This window comes from Notothenia coriiceps, unplaced genomic scaffold (assembly GCF_000735185.1).
Source record: "Notothenia coriiceps isolate Sejong01 unplaced genomic scaffold, NC01 NC01_scaffold00018996, whole genome shotgun sequence".
In the NCBI taxonomy this organism is placed as follows: domain Eukaryota; kingdom Metazoa; phylum Chordata; class Actinopteri; order Perciformes; family Nototheniidae; genus Notothenia; species Notothenia coriiceps.
The window spans coordinates 294,229-313,921 of record NW_011351697.1 but is presented as its reverse complement, the minus strand read 5'-3'; the positions used below and the strand labels follow the sequence as shown (position 1 = coordinate 313,921).

Genomic DNA, 19,693 nt, shown 5'->3' with positions numbered 1-19,693 from the left:
ATTTTGTGGATGAGTAGATGTCAAGCGCGTATGGCCGGAGAGGAGTCCTGCGATTATGGAGGATTTAACAACAGAAAAGGAGTAATCCCCCCGCACTGTCTCGAAGAGAGGCTTAAATAAACATACTGTAATTGGAAAAGAATCATGTGTGGTGTCCTTGTTTTGTCCGTCCTTGTAGGTAATTCAGTAATGGTGTGTGTGTAACACAGAAATAACATCTATACAAAATATAAATATACAATACTCCCCCTTGTGGCCAAAGGCGGACACAACTCTTGTCTTCAGATGTATGCTTGAGTGCAGCAAAATGTAGCACAGTGACTATTTTGTCAACTAAACATAAAACAATACATATTTAAATATATATTCTTGTCTGTGGTTGTTTTTGCATTCAGGGCATACAAGGGGTGTAACATTATTTTAATACCAAAACTATATTGTAATAGAGTCTCCCTTGAACAGCAACTGCGTAGCTGTAACATTACTGGGTTATTTGGTCAAAGTAAAGTAACTTCAGACGCAGACGTCACGTAGCTTCTCAGACGAGAGGGGTGGCGACGAGAGTGTCACGTTACTTCTCTTGCGGCATAGCCACGGCGATCGACACTTTAGTGAGCTCAGTGAGTTCGTTCTTTGGCACAAGTCACACCTCATACCTTTCTACCACCGGACGAGAGAGGGTAATGATACACGCTGCGGCCAGGCAGGAAACATGTGACTTACTTTAGACATCGTAAAACAATTTTAAACGAGATTTTATTGTAGATTATACATTTTACTGATACCAACGATAAAATATTTACCTTGTTCATTAAAAATAATTTTTTTTTTTTTTTTTCAAATATTTGTATTCACATGTAAGACAAAAGTGTAACAGTGCATTACAGCAATTAAGGCATTTTTTTAAAATTCCCGCCAAAAGAACCCTTACTCACTTTCCCTTAAAGGAAAGTGAGTAAGCACTGAGGCAACAGTACACAATGACAATCAAACATGTGGGAAGAGGGGAGGCGGCGCCCCTGGCGCCCCTATGGGCTGGCCGCCACTGCCAGTAAGTGGTATAAAGTAGGCCTAACTAAGTATTTACAAAATGTTTGAGGGCCTTGTACATTTCAATTGTTTTGCTACTTTGTACTCCCCCACTACAATTCTGAGTTAAATAGTGTAATTTTATTCCACTACATTTAATTATTACCTTTAGTTACTTGCAGATTTTTATTAAAGATATTACATTGTATCACTTAAATAAGACTTTAGTTTCACCTGGAGCAAATTCACAAGCAACCCTGCAGTATAGAAAATTCAGTCAGACAACTCACGTGTTTCTTAATGTTTATCAGAAGCAGCATATAGTTTGAGTTTAGCGTCTATAGGCTCAGACCTCATTACTCCACAGATGTACATAGAACATTGAGTGATGATTAGATAACTATCCCCCAGAGCCTACAGGTGGAAGCTGGGGTGCCCCCCAGCTGGGGTGGAAGCTGGGGCAGGCGAGCAGCAGCACGTGAAACACAGCAGCAGGAACATAAACGCATGCAGTAGCAACTGAACAGTGGCAGCAGCAGCATTAACGAGGCAGAGGCAGGCAGATCTGGCAGTTGAGTGGCAAGTTAAGGAGAATGTGTTTGATTGATTGTAAGAGGGACGATCGCGTCACGTGTTAATGTATCGTTGGTTCTCGAGTTGACTGCCTGAACTAGCTTGCAGGCTTCGCTCCATTAATTAAAATGAGCTTTCCTTTGTCAGTGCAGGACTTTTACTTTTAACAGAGTATTCTGGCAAATTTAGTTTTACTTAAGTACAAGATATGAGTACTTCTTCCACCTCTGACAGTAGTCTACCACTGAAGAGAAGTCATGAAAAATGGAGGCAGAGCATTGACTGGTGAGGTGTCTCATGTTGTCAGCGCCATCGTGTGGATCATAGACACAGAGGTGCTAAGTGACGCTTGCTCTCAGCCTCCTGATTGCCTCTTCAATGTACTTTTACAGAGAACAGATTAGATTAATCACATCTATTATGCTGTCCACCAGAGCAGGGAATAGGGGTATTTTAGATGGTTGGCATGTCTCTCAGTGGTGTATATACTGAAATCCCCCTTTGTTCCTCCTCTCCTTGGAACTAAAGTTGTTGTGACAGCCTGATGTACCAATGTTCCCCTCAATGGGTTTAGCATCCAACGAGGCAACAACCCCAAAGTCTTCAGAGACACGGTGCAGAGCGAAGCGGGCGATCCACAGATGATCCCTCATTTCAATATCTGTTCCCAATACAGTTTGGTTAATCATAATGTGTTTGGTTGTATTCTAAACAGTTAATAATTAATTATCACTAGTATCAGAGATTTTTTGTTTATAATGTTTAATGTTTAATTTTTGTGTAAATATAAAACCCCATTTCTTTAAACTTCTCCTGTGTCCTGTTGCCTTACTGCTTGGTCCCTATATAATATTCAAAGAGCCACGTATTCAAATGCATTTGTATGTATAATGAAGAATCAGAGAAAATACTAACTTTCAACATGCATTTACCAGTGGGCCAGAAATGCTTGTCCACATTAAAAAGTGATGTGGCCTCCTATCAGCTGGAGGTGCAAATAAGCAAATATTTGGTCACAAGTTCCATATCAAATTAAAAGGTGATGATTGTTCAACGGAAAACTTTTTCTCAGATTTGAAGAAATATTGCACTTTACATTTCTAGTTTCAGTTTAAACAATCAATTGCATTTTGACAACTTATTATAGGTTAAGCTTCCTAGCAACACATAAAGTAATTTAAATGAGCCCCACCTTTACCAGCTGCAACATTACAGTTATGAATACATTTCATCTATTAATCTATAGTTTCAGATTCACTTACTCTAATTATATTTTTGACAAATGTTTTTGCATCACTGCTTCTCTACATGTGACCTTTAGACAGCATTGTTCAGACAACATATTGTGACAGTGCACTCTAAATGTAAACACACACACACACACACACACACACACACACACACACACACACACACACACACACACACACACACACACACACACACACACACACACACTGCAGTGGATAAAAGCAGACTTTTTGACCGGGAACAGAACCAAATGGCACAGCTGAGTTTGGAGCACTGCTGAGGAATGCTGAAATAGCAATCAAGCAATATTTCATCTTTATTAATGGCAACAGGGTTTTGTTTGAATACAGATTTAGATGATGGACACAGAGGCAGACAGTCCAAAGCAGAGGGCGGGGAGTTGATAATCAGATAATCTCCATCATTTTTTATAGTTGGTACTATTTTTGGGCATGGTTGATTTAGGACACACTGGAATCAAATCCATTTAGTGGAAATGAAATTGCTTTCATATTAATCTTCTCTATTTCCCTGACTTTAAGTGAATGGATGAATCTAATAACAATAATTCTCATTTCACAAAATAGTGTACTTTTACATTCCTACAAAATGGTGGTATGGTCACACCAATGCATAATAAAGACGAAGTTATAATTAATGTCTTTGTCTTGCAAAAAAAAGAAATCCAATGTAGAAATGTCAACTTTGTTACTGAATACAGCAGGGAGCTCCAACAGTCTCTAAAGCTGCACTCAGCCCCAACAGTCCCATTTCTTGTTCAGATCCTGTCACAGTTGTCAACGTGCTGTGTTTCTCTGCAGACCTCTTCTTCATCGTCTCAGTGCATGGCTTCTTGTCATACTGCTTTTTCAACGCAGACATTTCTTTGATGCACTTTTCCCTCTTCATCTGCAGGTTCTCCTCCAGCTGTCTTTTAAGGTTTTCTTCTGTCTCTTGTTGTTGCTCACCTTTCATTCTGATGATTTCCAGTTCTTGCTGGAGGGCCAGGGTTCTCCTTTTCTCCGCTCTCATATTCTCCATTTGTATGTCCCTTTCTCTCTGGCTGTCCTTCCTCTCACGTCTGATCAGCGGCTCCATTTGCCTTTTTTTGTCCCCCTCCTTTTTGCTCTGCTCTTTCAAGCTCATGGTGAGTTTATCCAGCTCTTTCTGAAAAGTGTCTCTCCTCATTTCCAGCCATGCCAGCAGGCTGTATTAGCCGAAGTTCCTTCTCTCTCTCTTTCTTTTCATTTTCCTCTCTTTCCTTTTGGATATTCTTCTCCATTGCTCTTCTCACATGGTCCTCAAGCATTTGTGTGACTTTTTCAAGCTTCCCTTGAAGAGCGTTCCTCTTCTCCTCCTCTTCCTCTCTACGTTTCTCCATCAATCTCACCATCTCTTGTGTTTTTGTCTCCTTCTCCCTCTTGACATACTCCTCCATCGCTCTTCTGAAGGCCTCCTCATGATCTCTTGACAGTTTCTCCTCCTCCTTCTTCTCAAACTGCTGTCTTTTCTTCAGCTCCTCCATCTCCATCCTGCTTTTTTGCTGAACCATTTCCAGCTGTTTTCCATATAGCTCTTTTATTACTGCCTCCTGTTTGTTTTCTAACAGCGCCTCATTCTCATCCATCAGCCTCCTCTCCTCCTGCTGCTCTTTAGCCAGTTACTCCTTTGCTTTCTGGAGCATCGTGCTGCTGTAGCATATTCCTCTGTTTTCCTGCATCATGCTGTCCACTAAGGCGAGCATCTCCGACACTTGTTCCTTATTCTTGAAGCTCTGGTTGAGAAATTCTCCAGAGACCCTGTGACACTGATGGGTGACGGAGGAGCTGCTAACCTTTGAGTCGAAGACCTTATTGCGAAAGATAGAGTTGGCGGTGGAGCTTTTTCCGCTGCCAGTCTCCCCCAGCAAGACCAGTCTGACCTCAGCAGAGGAGGAGGACGGCTTATTGACTGTAGAGACAAAAAAGGGGGATAGGTTATGTTCAAAAGAAAAAACATCAAAACTTACCTGAAACTCTGATAGAAGACAGCTGCCTGCTAATGGATGACATGCTGCGTCTTGTCGCTAGTCGAGAACAAAATAAAACAATATAGGCTAACTCTAGGCTATATAGATCCCAACACTGTGGGTGTTTCTGACCCTGTGACATGTTAAACCCTTTTGAACTCCAACCATCACCATCAGAATATCCCAAATGTCTGGAGAAAGTGCAATCGTCTGTCTCTGAAACACACAGAACACCAGATTTTATCTCCAAATCTCTGACACTCAAACAAGAGATCTTGGTCCAGCAGAGATAAAGAGCTGTGATTCAAGATATTGGGTTGTGAAGTATTTGGGGACAGTGTGATTAAAGTCCAACTGACAGATCGTTGGGTCTCTTTTTCCTAAAAGTTATTAGTTTCTTTTTCTCAAGGGATCACTCTCCAGTCGTTGTCATGCAGACTTGATACATTGTCCGAGTCTGGACCAAAGTTCTGGACCAAACAAAGGCAGACCAAAATTGACACTAAAAAATGACCTCTTCAAGACACGGCTGTGTGATTTCTCTACCACAAAACATATTGACTTTTTCTATCGTGACATTCTGCTGAGACTGACTGAGCCTGAGATCAATTTGTGCCACAAGCAAATGAGCAATACAAATGATTAACAGTGAATTTTAAAACATATTCTACTTTTTTATATTTTTTTGAGATGTTTTGTGACTTATCTATTTGTATTCATTTAACTTATGGCAGTTGGGGTTTGCTATTGGAGTCTCCGATTGTCTTCGTTTTCCCCCCCTTACTTTGGTGTTCGCGGTCAAATTTGACCGGTCCTGTTTTAACTGCTATTACATTAACACCAAAACCATTAATCATACCAAATTTCATTTTAACACCTTTCAACACTGTAAATATTGTATCAGACTAGCCTGGTATACCATGGAAAAACTGCAGTAAATATACAAAGAATAATGACACTGAACCAGTGTATTCGCGTGTGCCAGGGTGTGATCCAGGGGGGATGGGGCACATAAGAGCAGGAATGTGTCAAATTGGTTCTGTTGTTTGTGAAGTGCCAGGTGTGATTCACCATGGGGGGGGATTGGGCACATAGAGGGGGGGGGGACAAAACTAGAGTGTGTGTGTGTGTGTGTGTGTGTGTGTGTGTGCGTGTGTGTGTGTGTGTGTGTGTGGTGTGTGTGTGTGTGTGTGTGTGTGTGGTGTGTGTGTGTGTGTGTGTGTGTGTTGGTGGTGTGGTGTGGTGTGTGGGTGGGTGGGTGGGTGTTTGGTGTTTTATCTGATCCGGATGGTACTTAATTCACCATGGGTGTTACAAAGTTGATAAATCATCCAAAATGCAATGAAAGTGGTGGATCAGCAATTGTATATGTTCAAATGTCTACTGTGAACGACATATCATACATGACAACCTTAATGCATAATTCGAGATGTAAAACAAAAATGATTATGATTGATGAAAAGTAAATAAATCAAACAGATTGCCCGAAGACAAAAGGTTTAAATGAAAACGCAAATTATAAAGAGATAATAACTTTACGATTGCAGTCTGGTGGAACAGATTATGACTTTTTAAGAGAATTACAATTCAAATCATCAATCTCACAATGTTAAGCACGTAAGATGTTTATTTACTTGATTTGTCTACATAAGGCACTAAACCCTTTTTGTATTATTCATACTTACATCACACTACAGCTCTTATTGTTTTCTTATCTCCCATCACATTCAAAATCTTTAATAAACGTTTTTGCTGAAGACAGGCAAATGTGTTTTACTGATTTACTTTTTGTTCTCCACACTTTATTCATTCTCTAAAATGTTTTACTTAAGCAATTAGTTTTCAGTGTGTGTGTGTGTGTGTGTGTGTGTGTGGTGTGTTGTGTGTTTGTGGTGTTGTTTGGTGTTTGTTAACCCCTCAAGGTATTCTTGGATTTAATCGCACTGCATTGATTCTATCGCCGTGCATTNCATTCCTATTGATGGTGTGGGGGAAACTTCTGAAGCAATAGGAGTCAGGACTCAGAGAGAAACGATGGAGAGCAGGAGCTTTGATGGCAAACACTGACGGTTTACCGTCAGTGTTTGCCATCAAAGCTCCTGCTCTCCATCGTTTCTCTCTGAGTCCTGACTCCTATTGCTTCAGAAGTTTCCCCCACACCATCAATAGGAATGTTTACAATACCTCAAAACTGGGTCAAAATGTCAAGGATTTTGACATTTATCTTAAAATATTGGTTTTCAATGTCCAAGATTATATGATATCTTTGTATATTATACAAGAGCTGTAGCTTTACAACACATACATACATATAAATGTGACACATGGAAGATGGACAATTAAGTTAGGTAGAAAATACTTTTGATAAATAAAATATATATGCGTAATTTAAGAAACAAAGAAATACACACAGTAAACACAGTATGATACAAATAAGAACATTATCTTTTTTAAAAGATATAATAATTTCATGAACTAATCACATTTGTATATGATAGTGATGATATGCTTTGTGATGTTGGCATATCCATACAGACAAAGGAATTCCCCTAAAAAAACAAGATTAAAACAAGAAATAGTTTTTAGTTTTGACAGACCGACACCCATGTTGCGTAGAGTCCGGTCCTACCACACCTGGGGAAACCTTTCTGGAAATTTAGAAAATAATTTCAACACTACACACTAATGTTCGTGATTGTCTCTGTCTGCATTTATGGTTCAGCTGCTCAACAAATAACCTTTAATAATACGTTTCTCTTTTGCTTTCTTTAATTAATCCGCCATAAATATAAATGTTTTTCTACATTCAGTTTCTAGTTGGAAGTGATGATGAAGTTCATGAATCTGATCCGTTTGTGTTCAGGATGAGGTCCGAGGCGTCCCGCGGACAAGTTCAACGAGCAGACTCTCTCCCCACTGGAGCTTCTTGGACTGTGAGTGACTTATTATTATAATCAGGATCAGTGGCAGAGATAATAATACATAATACATAACTAGATATGAAAATCTTCCAGGATTCTAAGTAACTTTTATTGTTGCTTACTCTCGATTAAGGGTCATTAATTGTCTTATAGCACAATGTAATCCTGTTTTATTACTTAATTTATAAAACTAAAATCAGCTGATCTAGTGATGTGATTACACACAGATGTCTTTTCCTTATTTTTTCTCTTCTTCTTTTAATTATACAGTTGTTTACACATACAGTTTTTCTTTGTTAAGTACTTCCTGTTTACATGCATGTCTCTGCTCTGCAGCCACATCAACTGACCGCTTCTATCGTATCGACAAGGCTCAGGTAAAAACAGATTCAAAATGCTATGATTGATGACCAATGTTTCATCTGCTCATATGTGTTCACAATGCTCTGTGTTTGATGCATGTGTGTTTGCAGGAGCACCTCCACTTTGTGACGGAGATCTGTCAGGACGAGGTGTTCATCCTGGACCACGAGGGCCCGTTGGGGGGGCCGGGGTCGTCCACGGGGATGCCTGATCTGGTGGTGGAGCCCTCTTCTGGGTACGTCAGCACACAAACAGAAGATACTGTATATATTAAAGATTATATCATTTATCAACATTTTGTAAAAACAGCCACTTGCTGCACTTGTCATGTTTTCTACATAAGTGAACCCCAATTGAATTCCTTCTGTCATTTGTTTTTCTAGTGTTTCCTTGACATCAGATGAACAAGGTAAAACACACACACAAACACACACACACACACACACACACACACACACACACACACACACACACACACACACACACACACACACACATTAAAATGAATAAAACATAGTTTGCGCCAGTCAAAACTAAAAGTGAAACCTGTAATAGTTTGATTTTTCATATTGTTGTGGTACTTTAAGACAGGAATATGCCTTATTTTAGCTTCCTATAAACCACTTCTGTGTAATTGTATCTATAAGTAATGTCCAAAGGATATCTACAGATGCCTGAATAACTTTTCAGGAAAAACTGCTATCAGCCCCTTATTCCTCATTTTCAGGCTTGTTATGACTATAACAATAAAACTCCTTGGGGATTTGTTCTGGAGAAGTTGGGATATATTTATGGTGTCATGTGAGAAATAAGTTATTTGTATTCCTGGGACTCTCCAGTCTGTTGAACCCTTTGTCTGAACATGTTTCATGTGTATCCACTTTCAGTTTTGCTTGCCCTTCAATTCCCCACTCATAGATTAAACAAATATTGACTTGTTTTTCAAGTTTGTTTGTTGTTGTGTTGTGTCTTCATATCGTTTCCAGAGACATGTTAAAGATTGACAGAAACAAAATGTTCTCATAAAATTGCATACGGGACGTTGAAACCTCAAAATCACTGTTGTTGTGGCACATTGTTTTTAGTTGAATGTGATCAAACGAAGAATCACTTATAAATCCTGGTGTATAAAACGAGTCAAAATTAAGGCAGGCATTCGGGTTCATTTGTCGTTAAGTATTTTTTTAACTGTGGTTTTTAGAGCGGTTTGATGGCTCCAGAGATAACATATTTTGCTACATGGAAATATGTTTGACTGTCACCTGTCTGGTCAATTCCCTGACAGGCTTAGCATTTGTAAGGAAGTGAAACTGAAAGTTCAAAGTCAAGAGTTCAAGAGTCCCAACAGAGAGGATAACATAATCATTATTTTATCCGTTCTCTTCCTTTTTCTTAAGGTTTGTAAAAAGAGTCAGACAGTTTTTCAACATACAGGCAGATATGTTTATCAAAAGTGGAATATGTTTGCAGATCAACAAGTATTTCCATGGAAATCGACTTATTATGCAGTGTCATGATGATGATGATTTCTGTCTTTCTGTTTGTTTACAGCCCTGCTCACAGCTGCCAGTACAGGAGATCTTTCTATGGTAATCCCTCAGACACACACACACACACACACACACACACACACACACACACACACACACACACACACACACACACACACACACACACACACACACACACCCCGCTGATATAGATACCAGTTTAACCTGTTGTCATCCGCTGCATTTAACTGACATTGAACACTCAGACAAACATCCTTTGTTAAACCACTTCCTTAAATCACTGAACAGTGCATTGCCCAAAGCAATTTTTAAGAACCAGTGCAGGAAGCAGGCTCAAGGAAACACAGGATATCCTTTGAATTTACATGGTTTATTAAAGGTGGGGTAAGTAAGTTTAAGAAACCGGCTCGAGATACACTTGTTGTTATATTCCATGGAATGCTATTAACATCCCGATAGCAATGAATATCTGAAGTGCTTTGACAAAAAATCCATAAAAAAGATTCATCTGTGGAAGCCGTAGCGCTGTAAAAAGCACGACCAATCATCTGAGCCGGGCCGGCTAAAATAACTGGATGGCCTACCTGCCTGTCAGCCTTCCATCCGTGCACAAACTTATCTCGTGCCCTCATTGGTCATGTGCGCGTTCGTGTGTGTTGGAGGAGGGGCTCTGTAAGGAAGTGGCAGATTTTTTCCGCCTGTGTATTTTCAAATTCTAGCGCACTCGAGCTGGTTTCTCCAAAATTACCCATCCCACCTTTAACTCTTTGTAAACCATGCTATATATTACGAAAATACATAAATGCCAACATTTTTTAAATAAGCTCAAAATGAGCTAATAGCTAAATCTGGCATAAATCCTCTCTTCTCTTTTTCAGATGAATGTTTCATATGATCCTTGTTAATAAGTGGAGTAATAGTGAGCACTCTGTATTTCCCTTGTCTTCTAAAACCCTAACCTGTTTCCTGTGTGTGTGTCTCCAGCTGACGGAGTGTGTGCGTCGGGGCGTCAGTCTGATGGTCAGAGACTCTGCAGGATGCTCAGCGCTACATATAGCGTCTCACAGCGGACACACAGAGCTGGTCAGCTTCATCCTGCAACAGGGTGAGGATGTGCATGATGCAGTGAAGTGTGACACATGATTTTTAAGCTGCTTTTTGGGGTATTTCAGATATAAAGATCGTGTTTAATACTCTAAACAAAGAGCCATTACAGCCTCACAAATGTTGTTATTTAAGTCTGTTTCCCGGTGTAAGGGAGTCCTACTGCATATGTAACAAAGTCATATAAAGGCTTTAATATCCCCAGAGAGAGCTGTATAACGTCCCCAAGTAAGGCCACTACATTTAAAACTATAAGTAGAAATAACAAAAACAAAACCTGAAGATGTGACGTTCGAAAAATGTATCTCTGTAGCCCGCTCCCCATCTTTACTATATCTTTAAAGCTCATTGCTACATTAGACACTCCTATTTAGACACATCTGAATCTCCAACCAAACTGTTGGACGTCAAGTGGCATTGTGGGTAATGTAGGCCAAGACGAATGTTTGCCATTAAAGAGACCTGATGTGATTCTGCTGCGTCCATGTTCATACTTGTCTGCCCTTCATGAGTTTGACATTGTTCTAGGAATATTACTTTAAGATGGATAAAGGTGTATTTATTTAATACAGTAAATGATCATTGTCATCAAAGCTGCTCCTGCTTCTTCCTCTTCAGGCTCTAAGGTGCTTCTGGATTTGACGGACAGAGAAAAGTATGTAACCTATTTATAAAAAAAATGTTTACTTAAGGATTCATTCTGTTAGAGTATTTTTTTATTTAGCCTTTATTTATACAGGTGTAGATCTCATTGAGACACAAGGTCTCATTTTCAAGAGAGACCTGTTTGTTTTAACTTATAACTGTTAAAAAACCACATACCCTTCTAGTGTGAGACGTTTCATGCCTCAATCCTGTTTTATCTGCTTTCTGTTTGACGTCAGTGTGGTCTTCACCTGATAAAAACAACCACAATGACGTGTGTGACATTTTGAGTATCACAACTTACCTGTGTGTGTGTGTGTGTGTGTGTGTGTGTGTGTGTGTGTGTGTGTGTGTGTGTGTGTGTGTGTGTGTGTGTGTGTGCACGCAGAGGAGACACTGCCTTGCACAAAGCAGCCTCAGAGAAGCATCATGCTGTGTGCAGACTGCTGGTGCAGGCTGGGGCGTCGCTTGAGAAGACCAACTTCCAGGTGAACTCACTCACACACACACACACACACACACACACACACACACACACACACACCACACGTAAGTCCGGCTGAGTCGTGTCAGGGAGGAGAGCAGCAGGACATGTACAGTGGGGCAAAAAAGTATTTAGTCAGCCACCAATTGTGCAAGTTCTCCCACTTAAAAATATGAGAGAGGCCTGTAATTTTCATCCTAGGTATACCTCAACTATGAGAGACAGAATGAGAAAATAAAATCACATTGTCTGATTTTTAAAGAATTTATTTGCAAATGATGGTGTAAAATAAGTATTTGGTCAATAACAAAAGTTCATCTCAATACTTTGTTATATACCCTTTGTTGGCAATGACAGAAGTCAAACCTTTTCTGTAAGTCTTCACAAGGTTTTCACACACTGTTGCTGGTATTTTGACCCATTCCTCCATGCAGATCTCCTCTAGAGCAGTGATGTTTTGGGGCTGTCGCTGGGCTGAGACTGCCAAGGCACACNGAGCTTGAACCAGAGTTGCGTTGGTGTGAATGAGGTAATAGTCCAACCAAAGTAGGTCTAGCCTTTTGCCCTTTCAGTCAAAAATCACAAGACAAAGATACAATGGATAAGATCTCAAGACAGTGTGTGGCTCAAGAAGACCTAGGTAATATCAATCAAAACCTCAGAACAGCACCCCACTTAATGCCAACATATGACTGGCTGGCTGTACAAGTACCCAAGAAGTTATATTTGTCACAAACATCGAGAGTTACAAAAGTAAAATATGTAGTGAAATTGTGTGGTTGCTCAAGGGTGGGGCTGTGATTCGGCTATACACCGCCGCCGCATAGTAATAAAGTTGAGCGCATACATAGTGAGACCTACAGTACAGAGACCTACAGTAATTTGACCCTATGGAAAAGCTGTGTTATTTATGGCGAAGTGTGAGTGTCATTTAAAAGAATGTATGATGAGTGAGGTTGTGCCCGAAAAAAGTAAAAAAAAGATTTTTTTTCTTTTTTTTTTAATCTTGTCACTGAGGGCCCTCTTTGCTCAAGGGCCCCTGGGCACTTGCCCAGGTTGCCCATATGGTTAATCCGGCCTTGGCTATTAGCTTAAAACTCGTCAGGCACTAGCAGAGCCATATGGCGCTGGGCACTAGGAAGGATCCCTTCTTCTTCAGGGCAGGGCAGGGTACGCAGTACGCAGGGTACTGTCCCGCAGAGGCTGCCTCTCTGGTGGACTCCGGTACTGCACATTACTCCCGAGACGTTTAAAAAAAAAAGAAAGAAAAAAAGTATCATTTTTAAAAACAAATGTTTTAAGTGAAACATCCGGGGCTTTTCAGAAAACATCCGGGGCTTGAGCCCAAGTAGCCACCCCCTAGCGCCGCCACTGCAGTGTCTCTCACGTCATTGTATGTTTTGTGTATTATTTGTTGAATATGTTTAATTTTTTCTGTTCCTTCGGATGGATGGGTTAATCAATGAAAAAAGGCCAATAAAAAGTAGTTTTTAGAAATATAAAAGTATGAAAGTTAAAAATACAAATAACTGTATGGCAAGCAGTTTATAATGCAAAACAGGATATAGGTCATTGTTATATCCACAAAAACAAGGTCAGGAATTGGGATCACATAGGTAATTATGAACCTGATGGATTTGCTCTACCTTGGTTTATCCCATAGCCTTATTCATTTTCTATTTATAATATGTATTTTCGTGATTTCATTCCTTTATTTCACTATTCAAAAAAATCGAATTCTATTTAATTACATTCTCTTTTGGATACTTTTATTTGCCTGTGCTTTTACTGTATGTGCCTTTCATTGCAGTGCTCAGTCCTAAGTCACAATAGAGCCACTAATGGCACCTATTGAGTGGGAAAGTGACTTGGAACATATTTTGAAAAATAGAGGTAAGATGAAACAGTGATGCTCAAAGAAAGTAAAGATAATGTGAAAGTTCTCTCCTCGCTGCGCGTCTCTGCTGTGCACTCAGCAGTGAGTAGCCTACAGCTGGTGATGCCTGTGGTCCCTGCAAATATGCTCTGCGCTCGGAGCTGACTGGCTGGAGCAGGATGAGCGCTTTCCACTCTAATTGATTCCTTTGTTTTTGTCTGTTAACACCGAGCATATGTGGATTTATAGTTTTTAAGTTTGAATATGACCGAACACGGGACCAGGCAATGAATAACACAACCGGCTTGGCATTAGCAGATGGTAGCCGGAAGGATTTACCGGCGCTCCGAGCTTTGACCGGGTCCCTCCTGGCGCTGCTTATAATTTGGACGCTTTTCGGCAATTTAACGGTGTGCGCAGCCGTTTGTCGCTTCCGCCACCTGCGCGCCAAGGTAACCAACATCTTCATCGTGTCCCTGGCTCTATCGGACCTCCTAGTCGCCGTGCTGGTGATGCCATGGAAAGCAGTGGCTGAGGTGGCTGGTTTCTGGCCGTTTGGAGGGTTCTGTAAGCCCTGGCTGGCCTGCGACATCATGTGCTCCACGGCCTCCATCCTCAACCTGTGCCTCATTAGCGTGGACCGATACTGGGCCATCTCCAGCCCTTTCCTTTACGAGAGGCGCATGAACAAGATGCTGGCCTCTGTGATGATCGGAGTGACCTGGACTGTGTCAGTGATAATCTCCTTTGTCCCCGTGCAGCTGGACTGGCACCGTACGGAGATAGGTGATCCGGCTGGGGAGGCTTTTGTCCTTAACGCTGAGGGTGTTGATGGGAGATGTGACTCCAGCCTGAGCCGGACTTACGCCATCTCCTCCTCCCTCATCAGCTTCTACATCCCCGTGTTTATCATGATTGTCACATACACGCGCATCTATCGGATAGCCCAGCAGCAGATCCGGATTATTTCCTCCCTAGAGCGTGCAGCGGAGCACGCGCAGAGTTGTCACTTGGACGTACCCGAACTTTGTTCTCACCTGTACACTGAAGTCGGTGCCAACTCATATCAGTCTCCTATAAATCACAATCCTGATGCTCAGCCCCCTAATCGGTCTCACCGGGAGCTCAAAGTCTCCATCAGAAAAGAGACGAAAGTTCTCAAAACTCTCAGCATCATCATGGGGGTTTTTGTTTGCTGCTGGTTACCGTTTTTTATCCTGAACTGCGCTCTGCCCTTCTGTCCCGGACCAGAGGAGCCTGTGGCGCTGCGGGGCCCTTACTGCGTCAGTGAGAAAACCTTCGACGTCTTCGTGTGGATCGGCTGGAGCAATTCGTCTCTTAACCCGGTCATCTATGCCTTTAACGCGGACTTCAGAGACGCCTTTTTTCGCCTGTTGCGCCTCCGCGGACAAGGCTGCTGCTCCACGATGAGCGCGGCGGTGGAGACGGTGATGGCGAGCAACGAGGCCGGACACCTGAAGCCGGAGAGCCCGCTGAACATGAACCAGGAAGTCTATGCCGTGAAGACCAGGGGCAGCGAGGACAGTGGGAACACAACGGTGACCCTGTTATATCTCAGAGGAACCACCTCTGAGCAGGTGATGGACACTGAAGAAAGTAAAGACAACCACAGACTGACGCATATACCGATATAAATTAAATGAGCGGGGTCAGGGAGCAGGAACAATATGCAAAGAAGGGAGATAGTGTGAACATCCAACCCCTGCTGAAGTAGATAAGAGGCATTGAGCAAAGTACATTTACTCCAGGTCATCCAAACAAACATCCATGTGAATACAAATAAACTAAACAAAATTGTTTCATAATTATTTATTTTTTCAAATCCCCCATTATCCACAATTTTACCATGCAGAAACAGGTGATGTATGAGTAACCTCCTTTTGTCCGATATAGCAAAGCTTAGTTCACATGGAGGATGTTTACCCAACAGGCTTTGTAAAATGCATTAACACATTTGTGAGCTTGCAACAATTCAGTGTTACATTTCATTTCAGCGGAAGGACTGCTTCACATTTACCTCAGCACAACAAACAGACGGGTTCCGATCTGGGTAAATAAAACAAGGCCATACACACATTTAAGAGACAATTTAAAAATAATTTTAAACTTAAACCATTTGAAATAGGTCACCCATTTTGTTGGAAAAGCACTCCAGCTTGACCAGTGAAGATGGTTATTGTTGCATTGTGGCTTCCATTCAAGGCCTTTCCCCACCGTGTAAAGAAAGCTTTCAGAGGTCAGGATTTCTCTGAATCTGTAGAAGTGGGATTATGTAACGGACTCACATTTGCAACCATCAGCTGTGCATCTTGTATGGATGCTGTGCACTCTGTTTCCCCCCTCTCCCCTGAAAGAAACAAACATGAATAATTTGTAAAGGTTGTTCCTGTGAAAAATTGCACAACCAGGGAGAACACAGAAGCTTTTACACTGATGACCATGCTGTGTGATGAACTCTCTGCAGATTAACATCTGTTCATTTTTGTTTAATGAGATTTCCTTGTTAGGGCTGAAAGTGTTAGGATTCAGCATCAATGATTCACATGTGTTAATGGAGCCGAGGGAACTATGATTCTATTTTGAGCTGCAAATATGTTGTTGGTTTAAATGAAATCACTTTCATGTCCGTCCGTTAAATATGATGTAAGCAAGCTCTGGTTAGTTTATGGTTTAACACAAATACTTTTTTTCTTTAATGAGTACAATTACCTAAGTATAATAATAATAATGCATTTTATTTATATAGCGCTTTTCACAACTCAAAGACGCTTAAGTATAGTTTTACAGGGACTCACTGTAATAAACTTGGCCAGTTATCAGGACACCAACAGAGTTAACATTACTCCAGTCCCAACTAAGAAATATTAAAACACACTTCTGAGTTTCAGAGCTACTGCAAAGTGTTTTGATTTCCTGTTCCCTTTGGACAGAGCGGGGATAGCTTTTCCCCCTAAGCTCAACTGGCTCCATTATTTAACATCAAGCATTACAAATCTTCTACTCTTTTCAAGTGATAGAATAACCATATTTCCCAAAAATATCAAACTATCACTTTAAAGTACAGCACATATTATGGATCAGTCTTACTTCTAAATATCACTGCAAGTTATCACATGTATTATCTCTTGCATGCACCTGGGATAACATGTTTGTGTTTATGACTACACAGGACTGAGAAAACAAAGAGAAGGTATACACTGTATTACTATTTGCAGAGGGTTGTGAAGCCTTTAGGTATTCGGGTTGTAATGGGCTTTTAACCTACATAGGACATCCAACAGCTGTAGGCGCCTCCATCTGTATTTAAGAATAGGTACCATATACTCAAGAGGATTAATAGGTCAAATACTTTTTTTTAAAAGTGTGTCTCAGGGTTACAGTTCAACAAGAGTTACTGAGTGAACAAGTCAATACAGGTGTGACTGAAGTGCAGTTCAGAGAGATGTGAGACGTTTCTCTAAAGAATGTAAAGGTGATTATATAATCAAGATGGACTCTCTTATGGCTCTCCTTGTTTCATTTATCCTCCATAGCATTATTATCTCACCCAAACAGGAGCTCACTTCATCAAGGGGGGCTGTGTGTGTTCACTTAGAGCAACTTTTAATGGATCACACCTGACCACCTTGAATGAGCCCTCAAGGCTGCAGGCAGGCCAGAGAGAAGAGAGAGAAAGAAAGAAAGACTACTTTACGTTTCATCCTGCAAAGGTATAGTAACTATTGCTCTGAGGCCTCTCCATATGGGTTTTCAAAACAACAGTTTCTGAACGCTTTACTCGTCCCATTTTAACAAGACTTTGTAACCAGAACTGTGTAACATAAAAACTATTCTAGACTCTCCGTCGAAGAAACCATCAGTCCAGTCAGCAAATACCCAAAAAACAACAGATTTACATTCAAGTGACAAAGCCCGGGAAGCAACTGTAGGAATATTGTGATTTTGTCTGAAGCAGTTATAGAGCCATTACATTTACAGTGGGAGGAGGATTGGGTGATTGGAAGGGTTAGCTCAACGAAACGTTAACATTTTGTGGCCGTTCCTTAAACCATGGTAAAGAAGTTATTTTTAACCGAACCGCGTATTGTTAATGTGCCTGAACCTAACTGAACCTGACATCCTGCTGATATTTGCGACAGATCAGGAAGTGCTTGTACCCATTGCTCACAAGGAAGATTGACCAATGACATAGTAAAGAGTAGGATTGTTTTTTATTGGTTTAATGCTTGGATAGGCTTGAAAAGTGTCAAAGAACGGTCATGTTTTGGGTTAAAATAACTATATGATGATGTAAAAATGTATCTTAAAAAAAGGAACTAATGAGGATTATCGAGCAAAATGCTTTGACTACCCACTCTTACACCCATTCATAGCTGTGTGAAAATATTTTTTTTTTAGCATTACTAAAAATGAATGATGCACTTCATTTCAGAGAAGACCAGTCCCAGAAATTGAACTATGTTACATTTTCCTGTGTCTTGTGTTTACATCAGTAACTATTTGTACCTCTAGACTTCTAAAAAAAAACCTGTTAGAGGATCAAACCATTCAAATTACACTTTTATTCCACAAAGCCGTTTGTACGCCTAAACTGATAAAATCAGACGTTAAGATTTTGAAAGCACTGACCTTTTAAAATAAAAGTATAACATAAAACAAATAATATAAATATTTTGTCGAATAAAACCTCTATATGTTGTGTATTTTGACTGATGTATTTGCTATGACATCTCACATACTGCCTTTTTTCCCTATGATCCAGTTTAGGAAGTCTTTTTGTCAAAAATATCTATAATCTCCATCAGTCTCTTTGGGGACATGGGAATAGGTCTTTGCTTTGTATTAAGCAGTAATCCTGGTCCCTAATACAGGGAGAGGTCCCTGGTGTCTGCGAGATTACTGACATATAAAGAACACATTTGTACAATCATGTCTTTGAGCTCAATACATTTTTTTATAAGAGTTACTTTATATGTTTTACACAAATCAGAACATGTTAAAGAATTGAACACCGCACATGTTTGTTAATGTTATATTTAGTGTATGAATTCAATTCAATGAATTTCAATTACTCTGGCAGAAAAGTTAACTGTCGTTCATAAGCGTAGTTACACTCTCAGATCCCTCCGATAGGTTGATTGTTCATTTACAATTCTCTCACTGTTACAAGGAAATGTTTAAAGTTGTGAACTACGACAATGGGCACCTAAAGCGTTAAAGTTCTAGGAAATAAAGACGGGATGACTTAACCAAATTATTCTCTCTTTTTTGTAAAAGGTGATCTTTCAACTTGGACGTCTACATTAAAAGTAGCTGATTTTTTGATCTGATTTTGCAAAACTCAAAGCAGCGATTTTGATCTTGGATTTTGATACTTACCTATACCTTACTGATTTTACCCTGATTTTGATTATGTTTGGTGAAACTGAAATTCTGATTGAGTTTTTATTCGACGGTTTAATTGTGACCGAGCGATGTCCCACATGAACTACCAAAGAAACTTGAGACGTCTGGCAAATGTACGTACTTTTGCCGAACTATTCGTGTGTTCCCCTCGGTCCATTATTGGTCTTTGTCGGTACTGTCGTCCTGGAAATTTTCCTTTAAAAATGCTTATTAGTCACCTTAACTCCTTTTGAGCCCGGGACCTGAGCGTACAGTAAGACCGGCCGTCAATGGAGGGTTTAGATAGTCATTAATATAACATTATGAAATTCACTTCTTCGTTGCGTAGAATATAACAATACTACTTATCCCAACAATATTTTTACACGATCAAAATAAATAAGTTTGTGTCCGGTGTGTCGTGTCGTCCGTGTGTGTGTGTGTGTGTGTGTGTGGTGTGTGTGTTGGTGTGATGTAGAGAGGAAAGCGAGGAGGAATCACAACAGACCAATCGATTACAGT

At 40.4% G+C, this 19,693-nt stretch overlaps 2 protein-coding genes across 2 annotated transcripts in view; both read left to right on the top strand.

The window, feature by feature from the left end:
- The window catches only part of cp (ceruloplasmin), a 737,508-nt gene that overhangs the window by 547,522 nt on the left and 170,293 nt on the right, over window positions 1–19,693 (top strand). The gene's annotated exons all lie outside the window — the stretch shown is intronic.
- On the top strand, window positions 13,011–15,420 carry LOC104951407 (D(1) dopamine receptor-like). The gene is made up of 3 exons (XM_010778051.1): window positions 13,011–13,113; window positions 14,015–14,814; window positions 14,890–15,420. Exons 1-3 carry the CDS (start codon window positions 13,011–13,013, stop codon window positions 15,418–15,420), a joined length of 1,434 nt encoding a protein of 477 aa, XP_010776353.1.

Coding starts and splice junctions, on each gene's coding strand:
- LOC104951407 (XM_010778051.1), top strand. CDS start 13,011: ATGGCGCTGGGCACTAGGAAGGATCCCTTCTTCTTCAGGGCAGGGCAG. Junction 13,114..14,014: donor TGCCTCTCTGGTGGACTCCG/GTACTGCACATT, acceptor GTGGATTTATAG/TTTTTAAGTTTGAATATGAC. Junction 14,815..14,889: donor GTTCTCACCTGTACACTGAA/GTCGGTGCCAAC, acceptor TCTCACCGGGAG/CTCAAAGTCTCCATCAGAAA.